The following is a 19,875-nucleotide window of genomic DNA, read 5'->3' on the forward strand; positions in this document are numbered from 1 at the left end:
TTATCCTATTTATTCTTTGCAGATGCTCACTTCCTCCTGTTTGGCATCAAGACACTAAGAACCCTGTCTCTGTCCCTTTACACCTGATATCACTGCACCCAGTGTGTGTATCATCTTTGCCATCCAGGAAGTTAAGGATCTTCTGTTCCAGGGGAAGAAAGAAACAAAAAAATTCACATAAAGTAATTTAGTTTTGAAAATTGTCCAGATATGGTACAAAAAACATTCTTGTAAAATATGGTTGATGAGAGGCTGTGACTTTGTGGTGAATATGGAAGTAGTAATGATATAGCTATGAGAGAGAGAGAGAGAGAGAGAGAGAGAGAGAGAGAGAGAGAGTGTGTGTGTGTGTGTGCGCGTGTGTAAAGACAATTTGTTCCTCCTTTGGTTGGCTTGTTCATTACTTGTACTCACCAATTGAATCCTGGTTCATCATTGCATTTCCATTTCTTTCACACTTGTATACAGTAATGCAATAATGTCTAGTCCATTCTGCCATGTGTGTTGCATGTGCAGACATTGGTTGCATTGGTAGAGGGTTCTGGAGTAATAGAGGGTGATGAGGGAACAAGTGGTGAGTGATTGCTTATGCTCTTCTTCCATTTTGTAAAGTTGGGGGGTGATGGTGGTTGTAGCTTGCAGTGTCCCCGTGTACTTGGGTGTGTCTGGGTGTGGGTGACTCGGGTAAAATTTTGTATTTTTCACGTAATTCATCAAAGTTTGCGTTGCATATTGAGTCTTTAGTGTGTATAATCTTTGCATTACTTAATTTTGATGTCCTCGACTTGTTTAACCTTTTTAGGTGTGGTAGCCATACATTTGGATTTAATGAGTACTTTTTTACCGGCAGGCGAGGACGAGAGAGTGAATCCGTGTGAGATAGTAGGCCGGCCCAACTTCCAGTAGTGATGGATGGGGAGGCATGCCTGGTGTGTCCTGGGAGCAATGTGTTTGATGAGGCTCTGGGATGACTGAAGTGTGTCTGGTGAAGGATTATGAAGGGTATATGCTTGTGTTCTTAAAGGCTTAACGTCTTTATCATGGCATTCAGTAGGCCATAGTGGAAGTTGTGGGGCTTGACATTTGTATCACAACATTGAACAGGCCATATTGGAAGTTGTCAGTGTGTGAGTGATGAAAATGCAAAATTGTAGGTGTCAGATTTTGTTTACTTGAAAATTAACTCTATGCTGTAATTTTTTATTTATTTTTTTCTTTGTTTTACATATCTTAGATGAGTTTAGTTTTTGTCATTAGTATATCCAGCCTATCTATCTGTTCATCTAACACCTTCATCAGTGCACAGGTGGAGAGTGTGAGGGTGACAGTGAGATGATGCCTTGCAGGGTGCCTGTCTATTGTGCCTCTCTCTGTACATTGATGCCTAAGAGAACATTTTGGTCATATCCTAGTCAGAGAATAGATGAACTATACCTGTGTGTGTGTGTGTGTGTGTGGCCAACACTATGTATGTATATATTTATTGACTTTACAATGGTGTTTATTGCTCCTGTTTATTATTGTTCATTCTACAGTGGTGTTTATTAATGCTGTTTTCACTTTGTGTTCAGATTTTCATGTGTAATTTCTCTTTGTATTCCATTTGATGTAATTACAATAGTGTTCAGTGTATAGTCCTGTTCTAAGTAGTTATGTTGTAACTCCAATCATCCAGTGCCATGCCTGAACTAATTCCACTCTCATTTTCTTGGAATTCATTCATTCCTCTTCATTATTATTTGTCTATTTCTTTTTATTTATTTATTTATTTATTTATTTATTTTTTTTTTTTGTATAATTAATTTTGCATATATATATATATATATATATATATATATATATATATATATATATATATATATATATATATATATATATATATATATATATATATATATATATATAAAAGAATTTTGACCTGAATGTATTTGCTTAATGTGGAAGTGTGTGACTACATTGTTGTATATATATGTAACAGTTCTGTGTAAAGAATATATTTGTCATATTAAAATGGATTGAGAATTGTTATAAGTTGTATTTTTTATGAAACTATCCTAAAGCCCTGAGAGAGAGAGAGAGAGAGTGGGAGGATAAGTCACTGGAGTGGATGGTACAGTATTATTATGCATTAGCTGATGGCAAGCCTTTAGGAGGACCTACACCAAAACCCAGAGCCCAAGACTCCTCCCCTGATATTTACTGTGAGGCTCCAGGTGGTCACACTCGGACATTAGGGTGAATTACATTTCTGATACTGCCTCTAAGATGGCCCTGTCTGATGTAAACACCAGACAGCTTCCATTCCCTCTCCACCGCAAGAGCCTCATCTCTCAGGAGAGCCAACCCTCCTGGGACAACACATTCGGCGACCTTCTCTGCATCGCGTCTATGGGTCTTCTTTAATGACTTCACATAAGGTCATACAATAGAAGAGACATTGTGAGTGTAAGCACCGCTTGGATCAGTTCAAATTTGGCGCTTTGATTAGTGATATGTGGATACTTTGATAAATACGGTTATAATAGCTTATAATTTAGTTTTACATGTTTACACTTGATTGTCTTTTATTTTGTATTAGTATATTATGATATGAGTGAAGTTGATGTATATTATTGGAAGAGAAAATACTATTTTGTGGATTGGTGGATGGGTGTGTAGTGCGGTGCTGCTTGGTAGAAGAAGGGAGGAGGGTGAGCAGACGTCATACAAGGAGGGACGGTGAAAGGAAGGCTCACATGTGCCGCTGCCTTATTTAACCTGGATTTTCGCTGAACAGGACAGTGACATGGGCCATGACTACCACTGTGTGCTGGTGCAGGCTTGCTGCTTGGCGGGAAGTGCCTGTGAGGGCCAGCAGCTTGTCAGGAGGGCCAGGGAGACTCAGAATATTGGTAAGTAACAGCCACCGCTTGTCTAGCTGGCGGAGTTTGATAATGTTTTCCTTATAATAAGTGTGTCACGCATAATAACGAACCAGGAGAGTTAGGTTAGTGTCCATGTTTAAGGAAATTTCTATTGAAACATTGTTTTTATCTTCGTTTTTATTTAAGGCTCATACGTATTTTCTTCCCGTTAGGAATACATTGATGACTCAATATTGCACGTTTCTATTAATGTTTTTAATCTTCATTACAAATACTGAAAAATTAACTACGACAATATTAAAAACCACCCAAACTTAATTTTTCAAAATCTTATAAGCTGAGATGGAGGCAGGCCTACCCTATATATCCGCCATTATTTGCTACATCCCTCACTAATCGTAAGTAAATCCTGTCACTAAATGGAGCCACATGACTCTGTTTTGATATCCGCGGATCAGATATAAACATCAGTGCCTGATTTTGTTGTGATGAAGGCGTAAATAAGGCAGACTAGCGGCTTTTTTCTCTACCGGGACCGCCGCCATATTGGATAGCCGTGTTGGAACCTGTCGATATTCCAATTATTTTATATTTTTCTTAACTGTTTTATTTCGGTTTCTAAATAAGTTTTTATGGTTTTTAAAATTATTTCGTTATTTTTGAAGTGTTTTTCTTAATTCTGTACAGTGAAATATGTTAATTTTTTAGGCGTTTTATACGTATATAAGGGTCGTTTCCTGGTGCATTTTTCATACCCTGTCAGACTCTTTTTTTTATTTAAGCTTGTAATTAAGATTTTCTTACTTCTAAAAAAACGCTTATGATTTTAAAAGTGTTTTTTCGTGCTGTTAAGGTAAATATGCGGCCTTTAGAATTACTTGTAGCCCTGTTAAAAGTCGGTTTTTCGACTTTTTATTAATATGAAATTTATTTATTTCGGGATGTAACTAACGTTAAATTGTTTTTAAAGATAGTTCAGATTTTTTAAAGTGTTCTGCATTTCCATTAACTGAGATTTGTGGGCTTGATTATTGTTTTTATGAATTTCAAAGTTCCAACATTTTTTCATATCTTAATTTTAAATTTCTTTATTATTACTGAGGCTTGAAATGTTTTGATATTCTAGGTAAAAGTTAAAGTATATGACAAGTCAAAATATATAAAGGAATCCAGTCTGGACGTAGTATTTAAAAATTCGATTTTCAAAATGAAATAACGAACGTAAAAAACGGACCGTGTGACGTCATGAGCTGGCGTGACGTCATCAGACCGAGACGCTTGTCCTTCCACTCCCTTCAACAAAACGTAACCTAATCTGTAGCGTTTTCCAAGAATAAGGAGCACACTATTGGGGTGGTTTGTGCATAGATAAGTGGTGGATGGTGGATGAGTGTGTGTAATGAGTGTACTGATGTGTGTGGAGGGGGAAAGGGGGAGCGAGGGGTGTGCCAGGTGATGAGCAAGCCTGCTGCAGCTCACCACCTGGCCTGTCACTGCTTCTCTCTGCCTGCCTGCCTGCTTGTTGCTGCTGCTGTTGTTGTTGTTGTTGTTGTTGTTGTTGTTGTTGTTGTTGTTGTTGTTGTTGTGTGTGTGTGTGTGTGTGTGTGTGTGTGTGTGTGTGTGTGTGTGTGTGTGTTAGCTTGTTGTTTCACACCACCACCTCTTCTGCCTTCACTGCTCCCCATTTTCTCACCCATCCCAGGCTCTCTTTCCTCTATCTCTCTGATATCCTTATTGACTTCCCGTGATTCTTAGTTTTGTTCTACCCAACTTAATGTGTTTTCTGTAATTCACGCATAACGCTTCACTTGGTATGAAGTATAAGTACAGCCTCAGTGTCTTTGTATTCTAATCCTACGTAGTGCCATATGGCTTCTGTAGCTTGACATAGCGCTCTTTCAGAGTATTACAGTTATAATTACCACCCAATAGATATGAACCCAGCAGGCCTTGGTGTGTATCCACCTTGTAGGAAGGGCGTGTGTTTAAGATTCACTAATAGATAGAGCAGGAGGAACAAATGTAAGCAGAAATGGAGGAGGTAGAGAAAAGAAATGTGATAATTTTCATAATTCAAATATAGTAAAAAAAAAAAAAAAAAAAAAACAACGAAACTCACAAAATCTCCATCTTACAAGAGGGGCATATTTTTCTAAGCTCTTGAATAATAGTTAAAATATGAAAATGAGTGAGTAATTAATGGAGATAGAGAATGATGAAAACCATGCCAGAATGAACACAACAAAAATAAACTTTAGAAAGCACCCTGAAAAAGAGGAGAGTTACTGAAATCTCAAAAATGAACGTTACCGTCCCGGGGTGAAGACTAGACACTACTCTGTGCCCCGCCATGTGTGTAAACATTGGCGAGGTTTGAAGAGATGAGAGCGGTTTTTCAACTGTAATTGTAAATGGTTAGCATCACCAACTGGAGTGATAGGAGGAGTGGAGCAGTAGTAAGAGTATTAGCAGCAATAGTAGTGACGGTGGTGGTGGTAGAGTGGTGTACGTAATAGGAGAGGAAGTGAGTCGTGGTGCCTGTCTCAGAAATTGTGTGTGATTTTATTTGTTGGTTTATTTCTGTGTTGGTGTTGTGGCCTGGGCGTGCTATAGCGTGTGGCCAAGCGGTAAAATTGCAGTTTATTACAATGCACCCCATCTTTTTTTTCTCTAACCAATCCCCAACAAGCTTGGGGACCTTGTGGGAAAGCAGGGTTTTTGGGTGTGGAAAGGCAAAATGAGGCATTTTTGACAGTCTTGAAAAATGGTATATTTTGAAAACAAAATTTCTAGGCTCTCGTAACTTAACCAGTCTAACCTAACCGGGAGGGGGCACTAGGTGCAGTACAAATCTGTCACACACAAAGCCTTCTTTGATTACATATTAACGTGACAATTGATTTGCTTCCACTGCAACAAAAATATCAGTCAATAATACAATGGTGAATAAAATACCTGCCACCGGACTAGTTTTGTGGTGACGTACTGCGGCCACAGTACCCGCACACCAACATACTAACACACACGCAGTACTTTACTGATTACTTTATTACCTGTTCCACTTAATTGTTAACCTAACCTGACCTGACCTCTTTTTCTCTGCTTCTCTTCTCTTCCTTTCTCTCATACTTCCCATCATGTCTTCATCTCTCCTTCACCACAGCATCATAAACTGAAACACAGCTTTCCTCCAGAGGTGAGGAGCAGCAGCAGCAGCAGCAGCAGCAGCAGCAGCAGCAGCATGGCAGAACAGAGGTCCGGCAGGTTGGTGGCGGGACAGAAGGCAGCGTGCTTGTCAAGTTTGTCGCCAAGGAGGACCAGTGAGTTTAGTGCCACGCTATTGTTTGCTGTACATTTTATTGTATTTACCTTTTTTTTTCTTTTTTCTCCTTTTTTTGCATTTCACATTTCTCTTTGTTTTTTCTTTTTTCTTTCTTATCACTGCAAGTGTTTTCCAGGAGTAGGGAGCTGTGGGATCTTGCTGTGGTCTCAGGATTGCATTAAGTGTAGGAAAGGGAATGGTCTTGCTGTGAAGGGGCAGGAGTGAACCAGTGTGTGCTGTGGGGCCTTGCTGTGGTCTCAGGATTGCAGTAGGTGTGGGGTAGGGAACCAAACCTTATCTAACAAAACTTATTCTTTTTTGCTATTTCCTATTATTTTTTAGTTTTCCCACAGGTCACCTTGCCCTGTCCTCCACACACCCTCCCCAGGTCTTCCACAGTCTTCCCACTGGTCTTCTTGTCCTATCCTGTCCTCCACACACCATCCCCTGGTAAAATCCCCAGGTTTTACCAGAACACCTTAACCTAACCTGGCCTAACCTAATCCCACATCCACAGGTTGGGATCCCTCAAGAGACCTGCCCAAGTTGGAGTTTGTGGTGGAGGGACAGCTGCTGATGGGCAAGCTTGGGGATCTACTGGAGGAGCAGGAAGAGCCTGGTGGTGGTGGTGGAGTACTTGAAGAAGCTCCCTCCACCTACCCATAAGGATTCCCTCCACCTTGACAATTGGGTGTCTGCTGTACTGGCCACAGACCACTGGTGAGAGAGGGAGGAAGGGAAGAGGGTGTGGCTGAGGCAGAGAAAGGGAGGGAAGAGGGTGTGGCTGAGGGAGAGAGAGAGAGACTGGCTAATGGTGGATAGGGGAGAGAGAGAGAGAGAGAGAGAGAGAGAGAGAGAGAGAGAGAGAGAGAGAGAGAGAGAGCAGTTGTGAAGGAGATCCTAAGTAACACCTTTACCTGAGACAACTATTTCCCACCCTAAACACCATTCTCTTACCCTAAATGCACCATAACTAACAAATTTCCACCTTACAGAACAATATTTCACCCTAACAAACCCCCTCACTCTAACCCAACCCCCTCTCATTCTTATCTCCCCTCACAGGCTGCTGACAGGGTGCGACATCAATACCCTACATGTGTGGTACGTGCAGGAGCTGGCAGAGGGGCAGGGTGACAGGGCCCACAGCCTCACCATCCCTGCCCACCATGCCCCTGACAAGTCTGTCACCTGGGTACATGCTCAGGCACCCCTGCTGTCATTTTCAGGTGATATAATTATGTTTTCTGGTGATATACATTGTGAAGCTTTCTACTTGCAAATAATAATAATAATAATAAAAAGTTTCTCAGGTTATGTTAAGTGGTATATCTTTTTTCAAGTTGACAGAAGATGATTACTTCAGTTCTCATGATATTGTTGTCATTAATAATGCAGCATTATTATTAAAAGATGATTTAGATCAAGAAAACACCCTTAAAAACTTTTACCTTATTAAAGAGCCTGTTAAAAATGATTGACATAAGACAAGGAAAAGTTTGGGAACACATGAGTGAGAGTAAGAGTGAGAGTGGAGCAGAGCACTGAGAGGCAAGAGAGGTGCTTCCAACCCTTAGCCACTCTCCTCCCTATCCCTATTGCTGCACTGGTGACTGGTGACTGGGGAGTGGAAGTAGCTAGATGCTGCATGGCCAGAGAACACTAGCCTCGTGAGGTGTGGCAATATGTTAGTGTGATGATGGTGTGTGTGATGAGAGGCTGTGGGGTATACTAGTGTTCAGTAAATAGGTGGAAATAGATAGGCTTCATTCAGATACTGCCACTACTTCTTGCAGCTTCCTTTATGTTCTTATGTGTGTGTGACAAGAGGCTGGGATGCATTCTAAATGTTTCAGTGTCTAAAACTCTGATCTTGTGGGTTAGGCTGCAATGGAAGGGAAAGATCCATGATACCGTGACTAATTATCTCTACTGCTTATGAAAGTGTGGAGAGAGCAAAGAGGTTTTGTTTGCAATTTTTGTGTGTTATTTTAGATAAGAGGTTGTGATTTGTGGTGAATATGGAAGTAGTAATGATATAGGTGAGAGAGAGAGAGAGAGAGAGAGAGAGAGAGAGAGAGAGAGAGAGAATGTAAAGACAACTTATTCCTCCATAGGTTGGCTTCTTCATTACCTGTTCTCATGAATCAAATCGTGGTTTATCATTGCATTTCCATTTCTCTCTCACTTGTATACAGTAATGCAATAATGTCTAGTCCATTCTGCCATGTGTGCTGCGTGTGCAGACATGGGTTGCATGGGTACAGGGTTCTGGAGTGATTGAGGGTGACGAGAGAACAAGTGGTGTGTGATTCACTAGGTACTCTGCACTGTTCCTTGTGCTGTTCTATTTTGTGAAATGGGTTGGTGGTGGTGGTGGTAGCTGGCAGTGTCCTTGTGTACTTGGGTGTGGGTGACTCGGGTAAGATTTTGTAGTTTTCGTGTAATTCCTCAAAGTTTATATTGCATATTGAGTTTTTAGTGTGTATAATCCTTGCATTACTTGTTTGTGATATCCTTAACTTGTTTAAGTCTGGTAGCCATGCATTTGGATAGGTTTAATGTGTACTTTTTGCCGGCAGCCGAGGACCACAGTTGGCATCCGTGTGAGATAGCAGGCCGTGCCAACTTGCAGTAGCGATGGATGGAAAGGCATGCCTGGTGTGTCCTGGGAGCAGTGTGTTTCACGAGGCTCTGGGATGAGTGAAGTGAGTCTGATGAAGGTTTATGAATGCTTAAAGGCTTAACATCTTTATTATGATATTCAGCAGGTTATGGTGGAAGTTGTGAGGCTTTTGAAGCGTGCTTTAATAATTAAGGTGATAGTTTAACAAAGCTTTTGGGTTTTTATGGTAAAACATGCTTGAGAACCTGACAATATGGCCCTTAAAAAAGTCTTTGTTAAAGTTCAAAGTGTCTAAGAATATGAATGACATAGTCACATATTTGGTGTTCAGAAGCAAGGAGAGTGTGAAATGGTTAGCAGGTTCAGGTGGTGTTACATTACAACATTCTTAAGAAGTAAGGCTTACATTTACTTTTATAACTACTGGAAATATTAGTGTTTAGTTATGTAATATTTTCAGCTTACTTAGGGATCCATTGTGGTCACTCCCTAACTCAGAACTATTGTCAACTACCATTTTAGCTACATAATACAAGAGGCCAGTCCCCCTGAGTAAGAAGTCATCAGTTTCATCATATATAGACTTTAGGATATTTAAACTTTTCTGGTGATTGGGCCAATGTTCTGCATCACACACCATTTTGAAAGCCTCAGCCCAATAATCATGGAACAGAAATGACTTTTTTCTTAAGACAGACTTAGATTTGCCTCTCCAGATGATGAGGAAAATGCACAACTAATTGAAGAGATCTAGCCTTGTCTGTATAATCTTGGAGACCCATTCAGATCCCTAGCAACTTTATTAAGTCTTTTTATTCTTTGCAGATACTCACCACCTGCCTGGGCCAGTCCTGCCTGGCATCAAGACACTAAGAATCCTGTCTTTTCCTCCCCACCCAGTGTGTTTCATCCTTGCCATCCAGCCCCAGTATCAAGGAAGTTAAGGATCATTCAGTTCCAAGGGAAGAAAGGAAAAAAGATCCAGATAAAGTAATTTAGTTTTTGTGTTGTACAAGTTATTCAATGATTGGACTTCTGGTACTGCCAAAAAAATCTAATTGAAAATAATAAAATTTGGTGGTAATTAGTACTAAGAAAGTACCAAAAAAAAGTGGAGGGGGCGTATTTTTTTATTTATTTATTTTGACTTTTTTTTACCTTGGCCAGGAGGGAAAGCAGCAAAAATATCCCAGGTTAAAAGGGTAAACATGGTAAAAGAAAATATCCTGAACTTGTTTAAGCCTGATAGCCTTTTATTTGGATAGATTTAATGAGTACTTTTTGCCTGCAGGTGAGGACCACAGTCGGCGTCCGTGAGTGAGATAGCAGGATGGGCCAAGTTGAAGTAGCGACGGATGAGGAGGCATGCCTGGTGCGTCCTGGGAGCAGTGTGTTTCACGAGGCTCTGGGATGAGTGAAGTGAGTCTGATTAAGGATTATGAAGGATGTATGCTTGTGTTCTTAAAGGCTTAGTGGAAATTGTGAGGCTTTTCAAGGGTGCTTTAATAATTAAAGTTTAACAAGGCTTCTGGGCTTTAATGCACAACTAATTGAAGAGATCTAGCCTTGTCTGTATAATCTTGGGTGTCCCATTCAGATCCCTAGCAATTTTTGTTTATCCTATTTATTCTTTGCAGATGCTCACTGCCTCCTGTTTGGCATCAAGACACTAAGAACCCTGTCTCTGTCCATTTCCACCTGATATCACTGCACCCAGTGTGTGTATCATCTTTGCCATCCAGGAAGTAAAGGAACTTCAGTTCCAGGGGAAGAAAGAAACAAAAAGATTCACATAAAGTAATTTAGTTTTGAAAATTGTCCAGATATGGTACAAAAAACATTCTCGTAAAATAAACTATAAATTGAAAATAATAAAATTTGGTGGTAATTAGTAGTACTAAGAAAAGTAGGTGGTAATTAGTAGAAAATACCAAAAAATATAGGTCCCAGGGTGTGGGTGTAAAATTGTGGTAATTACGAGTACCAGAAGAAAGTACCAGAAATTGGTAAGGTGGGTTTTTTTTATGGCAGGAAGAAAAGCAGGTTCAGGTACAGAAAATCGGTCTTGAGTTTAAGGTGTGAATTGCACATAGAGGCCCCCCCATCAGAGCAACTGTAGCGTCGCTCTGATGGGGCCTCTGTGCAAATCACACCTCAAACTTTGTCTATTTTCTCTACTCTGATACTACCTGCTTTTCTTCCTGCCATGATAAAAAAAAAAAAACATTTTACCAATTTCTGGTACTTTCTTTTGGTACTACTAATTACCACAATTTTACACCCACACCCTGGGACCTGCTTTCACCCTTGGCCCTTAAAAAATTGGTACTAATTACCACTAAATTTTACACCCATACCCAGGGACCTGGTTTCCCTTCTGTCCATAAAAGAAAAAAAAACTTATTTTACTTAAACGTCTTCCAGGTGGTGCAGCTTTTAAGGAAGGCTTTATTCATGTGATGGCAACAGCAAATTCTGCAGAAGCTCACTTCTGCACTTGATACAACCAACACATGCAAGCCTGCTGTAGGAGGCTTTCAAGTCAGGAGGCTGTGGCATCAAAGTCCATGAGGACTACTGCTGTGTACTTCTTGATGTGCAGTGAGTGGACTCTACCATTGATGCTGCTGAACACATGTCTTCTTGACCTTCGTTTCCAGTTTACTAGCCAGTCTTGATCCTCCTTGCTCCCGTTGATTGAAGATACACACACCTGTAAGGAAACACCAGTTGTTACTGCTTGGGACATGAAGTCTTCTTCATTGAATAAAAAGCATTCTTCAACTCCTTGTATGTTTAAAGATTAAATGGTCAAATTATACATTAAATTTATTTAATTTCACCATGAATTGTATGTGATTTAGTGAAGACTGCAATGGTATGTCCATGTGAGGAAGAGAGTACATTAGTGTCAGTTTAATGGGACGCTTAAAAATAAGATGAATATTATATATGGATAAGGAAGATACCACCTATGTAGTAGGATTTCAGGCTTCTTGATGGCCCATTTAAAACTTTCCCAAACCACTGATACAGTAATTTTAGAGAGAGAGAGAGAGAGAGATTAAGACTGTGTGTCAGTGGTTTGGGAAAAATAGTTTTAAATAGGCCATTAAGAATCAGTCTCTTTCTCGTGCTCCACATGATATCAGTCACCATCTCGGCGTCATTACTTTTTTCACTCGATGTGCAAAAAGCTACGTTTGAAGTTGTGTGTGTGTGTGTGTGTGTGAGAGCACGTGCTTCATATTTTCACTTCCTTTCCCTCTGGAGAAGTATAACACGTAAAAAGACTATCTATGACGTTAAGAATTTCGTGTTCTGTAGACCGATAGAAAAAGAAAACCTCTTGTTAGGGAGTACTACGATTGGGTGAGAATTCCGTGTTCTCCCTGCCCAGAATATCCATTTCTCTATTATTCCAAGCCCCGCCCACCGCTCCGCATCACCACACTGCCTCAATAGTCTAATGCAGAAATCCTCCCTGTCACATATCCAAATCAAATTAAGTAATGAAAGAATAAATTTCGTTCAATAATAGTTCAAGATGCGGGTGAACAGCAGAGTTTCCGCTACACAAGGAGGCTGAAGCACAATTTTCTTTAATGCAGAATGCGGTGGTTTTGCCAGCGGTAATTAACTCTAAGGTGTGGGGAATTTCTAGCATCTGCCGTGTATTAATGCATGGAATTTTGCGCTAAAAACAAAATGTAAAATCTGCGTTTTTTTTTCTCTATCTGATTGCAATTACCGAGGGGCGCGATGCTTTACTGCTTCACTACTCAGCTCATTTTACACTTAACCATCACTGTCTACCGTCAATTATCACGTAACTAATCACTTAATTCTTATTTGCTATCACCTTTAATTAGTACAGGTACCAATCAAGGTTCTTGTTCTTCGTTAGGTTACAAGTATCAGGTGAGGTACATAAAGATTTATACCTAGATTCTGTATCACTAAATTAACCATCACTGCATTCCCCATCCAAAACACCGCATTCCCATATGTTCCCATGCTTGTTGGAGAATATTGAGTATTTTTTTTTTTTTTGCCAAGAAGAGATAGAGATGCAAAGAAAATACTAATTACTTTATTAATAATCACTATTAGATACCACTGAGGCTGCACCCGACTCAACTACATAGCATCTAATACCTATTCTCACACAACAACCACCACTAATTATCACTAATCAGGTAAGGCAAGAGACAACACACTGAGGCTGTACCTTGCATTCATGAGCGCTGTCCTTGTTGCCTCCTCTCGGCCCAAGTTAGAGAGGTCGTGCATATAGCCTAGACTCCCTCAGCACTCCCTCAGGCATGCAGACGGCGGCGCTGACGTGGCAAGGCGCTGCACTACCTCCTCCTCCTGCTGCTGCTGCCCATTCTAGACTGTGGGCTGACGTGGCGTGGCGGTCTGAAACATTCCACTGAGGTGAAGCTTCATGTATCTGGTTCACTCGCTCGTTTTCTTGTTCTCGTTTACTTGTACGTCTATTAAATTTTGTTGATCTACATAAGGTGAGTCAAATGAGGTAAAATATATGATAGATGTAGTTTTTGGAAGATATTTGATTGTAGGAATAAGAAAAATGATTTGCATGATAGATAACTACTGCTTCAGATTCTAGTTACATATTCCTCCCCCCACATCTCTCTCTCTCTCTCTCTCTCTCTCTCTCTCTCTCTCTCTCTCTCTCTCTCTCAGATCAAGAACTTAAACACAGCTAAAAGACTAACGAAGAAAACAACAACAACAACGAAAAAAAATACCGATATAAAAAGGAAAGACGAGAGAATTAAAACAGCGAAAAGGAATAAAAGACTGAACAATTCAACTTAGAGTACGACATTATCTCGTTAGTCAATGAATAGCGCCGAGTGATTTGAAGGAGGAGGAGGTGTGGGGAGGGACAGAGAGAGAACGTGAAGAGAGAGACAGAGAAAAAGAGACAGACAGCAGCACCCCCCATTTCTCTCACCCCTCACTTTTCTCCTATCTCCACTTCTCACAATGTTCCTCCCTCTCACCCACTCTCCCTCCCTCCCACACGGATCTTTTACTCCTTTTCTCTCCCTCACAAAGTTCTCTCCTCGTCTTCCTCTCCTCTCCTGCCTTCCTGCGGCGATCAAGTCGATAGCTCAGAGTGTCAGCCTTGCTATCTCCTTCATCGGGCGAGGCTGGAGAGGCTAAGAGGTCACGGGAGGCTGTGCGGCTGGCGGGGCGGGTCAGAGAGAGAGAGAGAGAGAGAGAGAGAGAGAGAGAGAGAGAGAGGAGAAACAGCTTAACGTGTCTTCGTTTGTTTCACCATTATGACTTGCTCGCTTTCGTTGTTGTTGTTGTTGTTGTTGTTGTTGTTGTTGAGAAAGGGAGGGAAGAAGATTAGGATGAGAGGAGAAGAGAAGGAAGGAAGGAGAAACATGAGAGAATGAGAGGAAAAGAAATGCATTGGAGGAATGGAGAGAAGGAAGGAATAGATGAAAAGGAAGAGGAACGGAGGAAGGATGGAAAGGAGGAAGGAGGGAAGGAGGAAAGGTAAGGAAGAGGAAGAGAACGAGAGACTGGAGGAAGGTAAGGGAAAGGAAGAGAACGTGGGAAGGAAATTAAATGAGAGGAGGAAAACAAGGAAACAAGGAAGAAGGGAAAGGGACGAAGTAAGGAAAGTAGATGAGAGGATGAGAGGAAGAAAGAAAGGAAAGAAAGAAGGGGAGAAGAGAACATGGGAAGGACAAAATAATTAAAGAAAGGAAAGAAGAAAGGAAGAAAGGAGGGAAGGAAAGGAGATGAGAGGAAGGAAAGAAGAAAGGAGAAAGGAAGACAGAGAACGAGAGAAGAAAAGGAGAGATGATGAGAGGAAAAGAAGATGGAACGCAGGAAGGCAGGAAGGAAGGAAGGAAGGAGGAGGGAAGGGCAGGAAGGAAGGTAGGAACTCTGACCCAGCACGTTAAGCTCCTTCGGTAATTACGGCGGCCGATAATCACGTTACGCCGGATAGAATCTTAATCCGGATCCGGTAATCGAGTGAGTCTCTTATAATCGGGTCCCACCAAGGCGATCCGGGAGCCGATCCTCAAACGTCAGCGGGAAATTGCGTTGGTGCGGTAATTCCTCTCCGTTAGTGTCGTGTCCGCTTACACTGGTCGTATCGCTTATGTCGCTTGTCCCCCGCTATCCCTTCAGCTGATTCAAGTAATGAGACAAGCAGACAGACAGACGGACAGGCACACACACACACAAACTCTCTCACACACATAGACACACGCACAAACACGGACAGACGGACAGACACACACACACACAAACTCTCTCACACACATAGACACACGCACAAACACAGCTGGGTACGTTCACCTGTGATATGTATGCAACTTAGATTGTCAGGTTAAGTTAGAATGAAGTGGGTTAGGTTTATCTGGGACACGTGAAGAAGACATTATTAGTTTATCATTAAGTTTTACCTTAGAGTGGCAGTAATACGTATATAAGCTAAATTTACCTTGGAATACCTGGGATTTGTGAACAAGTAGGATGTTATTACCCCCAATTGGTGAAGCGTTGTTAATGGAGGACATATTTGAAAGATAATGAGGGTAATGATGCTGTTGGGAAAGACGGCGATGAAAATATTGGAGAGGGTAACTCTGACAACGAAGACTGCTGAAGATGATGACGCAATGAAGGATCGTATTCTGCTCTTTCATCACGACTATTTTCAAACGCCACAGAGATGATCAGTCAGGTTCTCAAGAGTGATTCTCCTCTTATAATGAAAAAATGTTGTTAATCTGTCACTACAACAGTATGAACACTCTTTAAAAACCCGTGTCACTTCAATTAGAGCCTTTTGGAAGTAGTGTTTCAGAATATGGTTCGAAATATGAAGCTTACGATTGAGATACTTGAAAATTAACTAACATGACTAAGAATACTACAGGAACGGACAGCAACAGATTAATCCAAACGATAAAATTGATTAAAAAACGTAACACAGGTAAGTAACAAAGCCAACACACACACACACACGCACACACACACACACACACACACACTGGCGTCGGTCTGGCGGGGCAAATAATACTCTTGTTTGTCTTTGACGTAAAAAAAAAAAAAAGTTGGAGGGGGGAGGAGAGGAAACAGCGGAAACTGGAGTGTGTGTGTGTGTGTGTTTGTGTGTGTGTGTGTGTAACTCAAGATTCGATCGGTCTTTTCCCTCGTGTGTGTTCAGCCATCATCAACCAGACGGAACCTTTTATGGCAAGCAAATAACAACTGCAACCAGATCCTGAAAGCGACGTTGAAGGAGGAGGAGGAGGAGGAGGAGGAGAAGGAGGAAGAGGTTGAACGGTTATGAGAGAGAGAGAGAGAGAGAGAGAGAGAGAGAGAGAGAGAGAGAGAGAGAGAGAGAGAGAGAGAGAGAGAGAGAGAGAGACAGCGAGAAAGAGAAAAGAGAAACAGGCAGAATGAAGATGAGTAGGCAAGAGAGACGGAAAGCGCACGCAACACACACACACACACACACACACACACGCACACACACACACACACGCACACACACGCACGTTGCTGAATTTACGGGTAAGGCGTTTCCAAAAGAAGAATTTAATAAGCGGAGGAGAACAGGCGCCGCGTGTTTCAAGTCTGCCACACAAGTCAAGGGGAACAAGGCAGCCAGGTCGTTACTGCCTTGGGAGTGGGTTGTTAAGGGTGATGAACGACAACCAAGTGTATAGGATATTAACCCTTGTTGTCATTTTCACTTTCCTAGTCGCTAGCTTGTCCTCGCGTCCTCCTTGTGCTGTTGCTGCTGTTGTTCTTGTTGTCTTTCTTGTTCTTCCGTGTTCTGGAAATTAGTTGGTTTGTGTGTGTGTCTTATCCTCTCATTCTATCTTCTCTCTTGTATTTTCATTTTCCTACACGCTTCCTTGTTCTCTTCACCTCATGTTGCTGCTGTGCTTGTCTTCCTGTGTTCTCCCTTGCTTCAAATTAGTGTTTTTTTTTGGAAATTATTCTCTCTCTCTCTCTCTCTCTCTCTCTCTCTCTCTCTCTCTCTCTCTCTCTCTCTCTCTCCTCCATCTTCTTTCCGCGTCTCCATCAAGTTTCTCTTCGCTCTATCATTTCTCCTCCTCCTCCTCCTCCTTCTCCCACTCTCCATCCCACCTCCTCTCTCTCCTCCTCCTCTCTCATTGCCTTGCTCTCCTCCAGTTCTACCACCTCCTCCTCCTCTTCCTTCCCCTCCTCCCCCTCCTCCTCTTCCTGCAGGTTGTTAAATCCCAGACAGGTAATTCGACAGAAAATTTGAAATCACGTCTTTCAACTTTTCGATAACCTAAAAGAAAAAAAAAGGGAGAAAAAAAGAAGTTTGTCATATTGGAAAGGAAGCTTCTTACGAGTTCATTGAGGGTTTTATTATAAGTATTATAGTTTTTTTTTTTAATTCCCCTTCCTCCTCCTCCTCCTCCTCCTCCTCCTCCTCCTCTTCCATAGTATATAAAAAGCAATCAGTGACTGCCATTTTTAATCAGTGAGTTTCAATACATACGTTGTCAGCCTGTTGTTGGGAGTCCCTGTAACTCACCCTTGTTATTATTACGATTCTCATGTGGATGGATACGCGTGTGTGTGTGTGTGTGTGTGTGTGTGTGTGTGTGTGTGTGTGTGTGTGTGTGTGTGTGTGTGTGTGTGTGTGTGTTCCTTATATTTTCCATATTTGTGTTATCGTTTGTTATTTTGTTTTTTTTTAACCTTTTTCTTCTTCTTCCTCCTTCTCCTTCTTCTAAGACTCAGAAATAAACAGCAAACAATATGATACAGATAGAAACAAACAAACAAACAAACAAACAAACAAACAAACAAACAAAGACGAGAACACAAGAAAAATATAAACTAGAAAAAAAAACACGCACGAAGAAAAATAAAGACTAGAAAGAACGAGAAAAATAATAAATGAATAAAACAAAACAAAACCACAAAAAACGAGGACACGAGAACGAGGCACCGAGTTTCCTCCATCCATCCCTTCGTTATATATGGTGGAAAATGAACCCTACTTCACTTTGGGAAGAAAGGGGGCAGGAGGGAGAGGGAGAGAGGGAGAGAGGGAGTGGGTGCCTCCTCCGCCGCCGCCACGCCCCGCCATCACTCACCCCAAGGGATCTGGCGGGGGCGGGTCGGGCGGGGGCGGGTCGGGCGGGGTCATAAATTTCTCGCCTCATATCAAAACCTTCCATGGATCTTTTTAATCCCCTTTATCTCCCGCCATCCGTGAGTTTCATAAGATTTACACTGGAGCTGCCCGCCCGCTTGCCCGCCCGCCCGTCCGCCCGCCTGCCCGCCCGTCCGCCAGCCCGCCTGCACTCGCTCACTCTATTCCAGCTCTCCAGCATCCTTGGAAATTCAGCTTCTTTTGTGCTTCAGGCTGTGGAGAAGTGCGGGAGGGAATCTAGTCGAGGGCTTGTTGTAGTCAGGATGTTTAGGTATTTTTTTCTGCCACGTAAATACAAACTGACTATGGGTAGTGTAGATTAGTCATTATGGAAGGCAAATGGATAGGTATTAACTCTATTTCTGTGTTTATGTGTGTTTTAATCCATAGTTTGAATACATCTCTCTATTTATCTATCAATTCATCTATTTATCTATCTGTCTGTCTATATATCTATCTATCTATATATGTCTATTTATTTTTTTGTATCTCCACTCGCTCAGATATCATAAACCTGCTTATATTAACTCTATTTTTCTGCTTCTGTGTGTATGTGTGTGTGTGTGTGTGTGTGTGTGTGTGTGTGTGTGTGTGTGTGTGTGTGTGTGTGTGTGTGTGTGTGTGTGTGTGCGCTTTACTGCAAGGATGAGTGTTAGACTGCATTCATCCATCTATCTGTCTATCTGTCTATCTCTGCCTCCACTCCCGCGCCGCGAACACGAAAGCCTCCCAGGGAATTCTATGATTGTCTTGAGTATTAATATATTCGGAGTTTTTTATCCTGTCCAATAAGGCGCAAAGTCCCGCGGGAGGAGAGCAGAAAAGAAAGAATTAAGAAGAAAAGATTGGCTGGTTGTCGTGGGAGTAGGAGTAGGAAGAGGAGGAGGAGGAGGAGGAGGAGGAGGAGGAGGAGGAGGAGGAGGAGGGGGAGGAGGAAGGAAGGATAGGAGTAGGAGGAAAATAGCTTTTAACACACACACACACACACACACACACACACACACACACACACACAGTACCTCTTATCATGAACGAGTAGAAAAGCGTAAGATATTTCAAGCGGGGTCTGAGTTATCACAAGCGGTTAATGGGTGTCACTTCTCTGCCTCTGGACTCTCCGTTAGGAAGGCTTGAGTCGAGTTACTGCCGCTGAGGATTCCCTGGAGTTTATCTTGCAAGGCGCTCCCGAGAACTCCTTACTCTCTCCTTCCTCTCTTCTTCTACATTACAAAGTCATTCCTCCTGCCTCTTACGTACCTCCTACGGCCTCCGCTACTCGTTCACTCATCTCTCCAATTCTCCTCCACGTCTTGTACTCATCTTCCACCTCCTCCATGTCTTAAACGAGTCCTCCACTCTTTTCCACCTCTTATATTTATCCTTCTCTCTCCTCCCTCTCACAAACTCTTCTTTCACTCTCCTCCACCTGATTTTCCACCTTTCAAACTTATCTCTCACTCTTCTCTACCTCTCATAGTTATTCTCCATCCTTCTCCACCTTATACACTCATCTCCCATTCTCTCCTCCACCTCTTACAACTATCCTCCACAGTCCTTCTCAACCTTCACCCTCTCCACAATCTTGCTCTTCCTCCTTCTCCTTCTCCTTCATCTCCTCCTTCACTCACACACCATTAACCATTATTTCTTACATATCAGCTCTCCCATTGCATTCCCATCCCACGCCTCTCTCTCTCCCACTCCCCCAGCCATGACCTCTTCCATCATCGCGTCTCTCTCTCTCTCTCTCTCTTTCTCTTTCCCTAAACACACTTACGGTATCACACACAAACTTCTGATGCAAGATAAGACACAGCGCGATGCACAAATCGAGATAAGGCAGAGTCGTCACAAA

The 19,875-nt window shown here is 41.9% G+C and overlaps 1 protein-coding gene and 1 long non-coding RNA gene across 4 annotated transcripts in view; one reads left to right on the forward strand and one right to left on the reverse strand.

The window, feature by feature from the left end:
* LOC135091754 (uncharacterized) overlaps positions 1–11,640 on the forward strand; it is a 52,956-nt gene extending 41,316 nt beyond the window's left edge. Inside the window, exons 1-9 of one of the 3 annotated variants that reach the window (XM_063989687.1) lie at positions 2,658–2,891; positions 6,059–6,184; positions 6,704–6,906; positions 7,252–7,415; positions 8,769–8,894; positions 9,638–9,802; positions 10,104–10,231; positions 10,450–10,609; positions 11,237–11,640. In XM_063989687.1, coding sequence (XP_063845757.1) covers positions 2,786–2,891; positions 6,059–6,184; positions 6,704–6,852 — 381 coding nt within the window. In that variant the 5' untranslated portion in view covers positions 2,658–2,785 and the 3' untranslated portion in view covers positions 6,853–6,906; positions 7,252–7,415; positions 8,769–8,894; ... (2 more) ...; positions 10,450–10,609; positions 11,237–11,640. Of the gene's footprint in view, positions 1–22; positions 183–2,657; positions 2,892–6,058; positions 6,185–6,703; positions 6,907–7,251; positions 7,416–8,768; positions 8,895–9,637; positions 9,803–10,103; positions 10,232–10,449; positions 10,610–11,236 lie in introns of those variants that run through there. The other 2 variants (XR_010262637.1, XR_010262635.1) reach the window with 2 other exon arrangements.
* Positions 11,387–19,875, reverse strand: part of LOC135091756 (uncharacterized) — a 42,882-nt gene continuing 34,393 nt past the window's right edge. The window contains exons 2-3 of the long non-coding RNA XR_010262639.1: positions 13,044–13,234; positions 11,387–11,525 (exon numbers count right to left, since the gene is read on the reverse strand). This is a non-coding gene — a long non-coding RNA (uncharacterized LOC135091756). The remainder of the gene's footprint in view (positions 11,526–13,043; positions 13,235–19,875) is intronic.

The sequence above is a fragment of the Scylla paramamosain genome, chromosome 38 (assembly GCF_035594125.1).
Source record: "Scylla paramamosain isolate STU-SP2022 chromosome 38, ASM3559412v1, whole genome shotgun sequence".
NCBI lineage: Eukaryota > Metazoa > Arthropoda > Malacostraca > Decapoda > Portunidae > Scylla > Scylla paramamosain.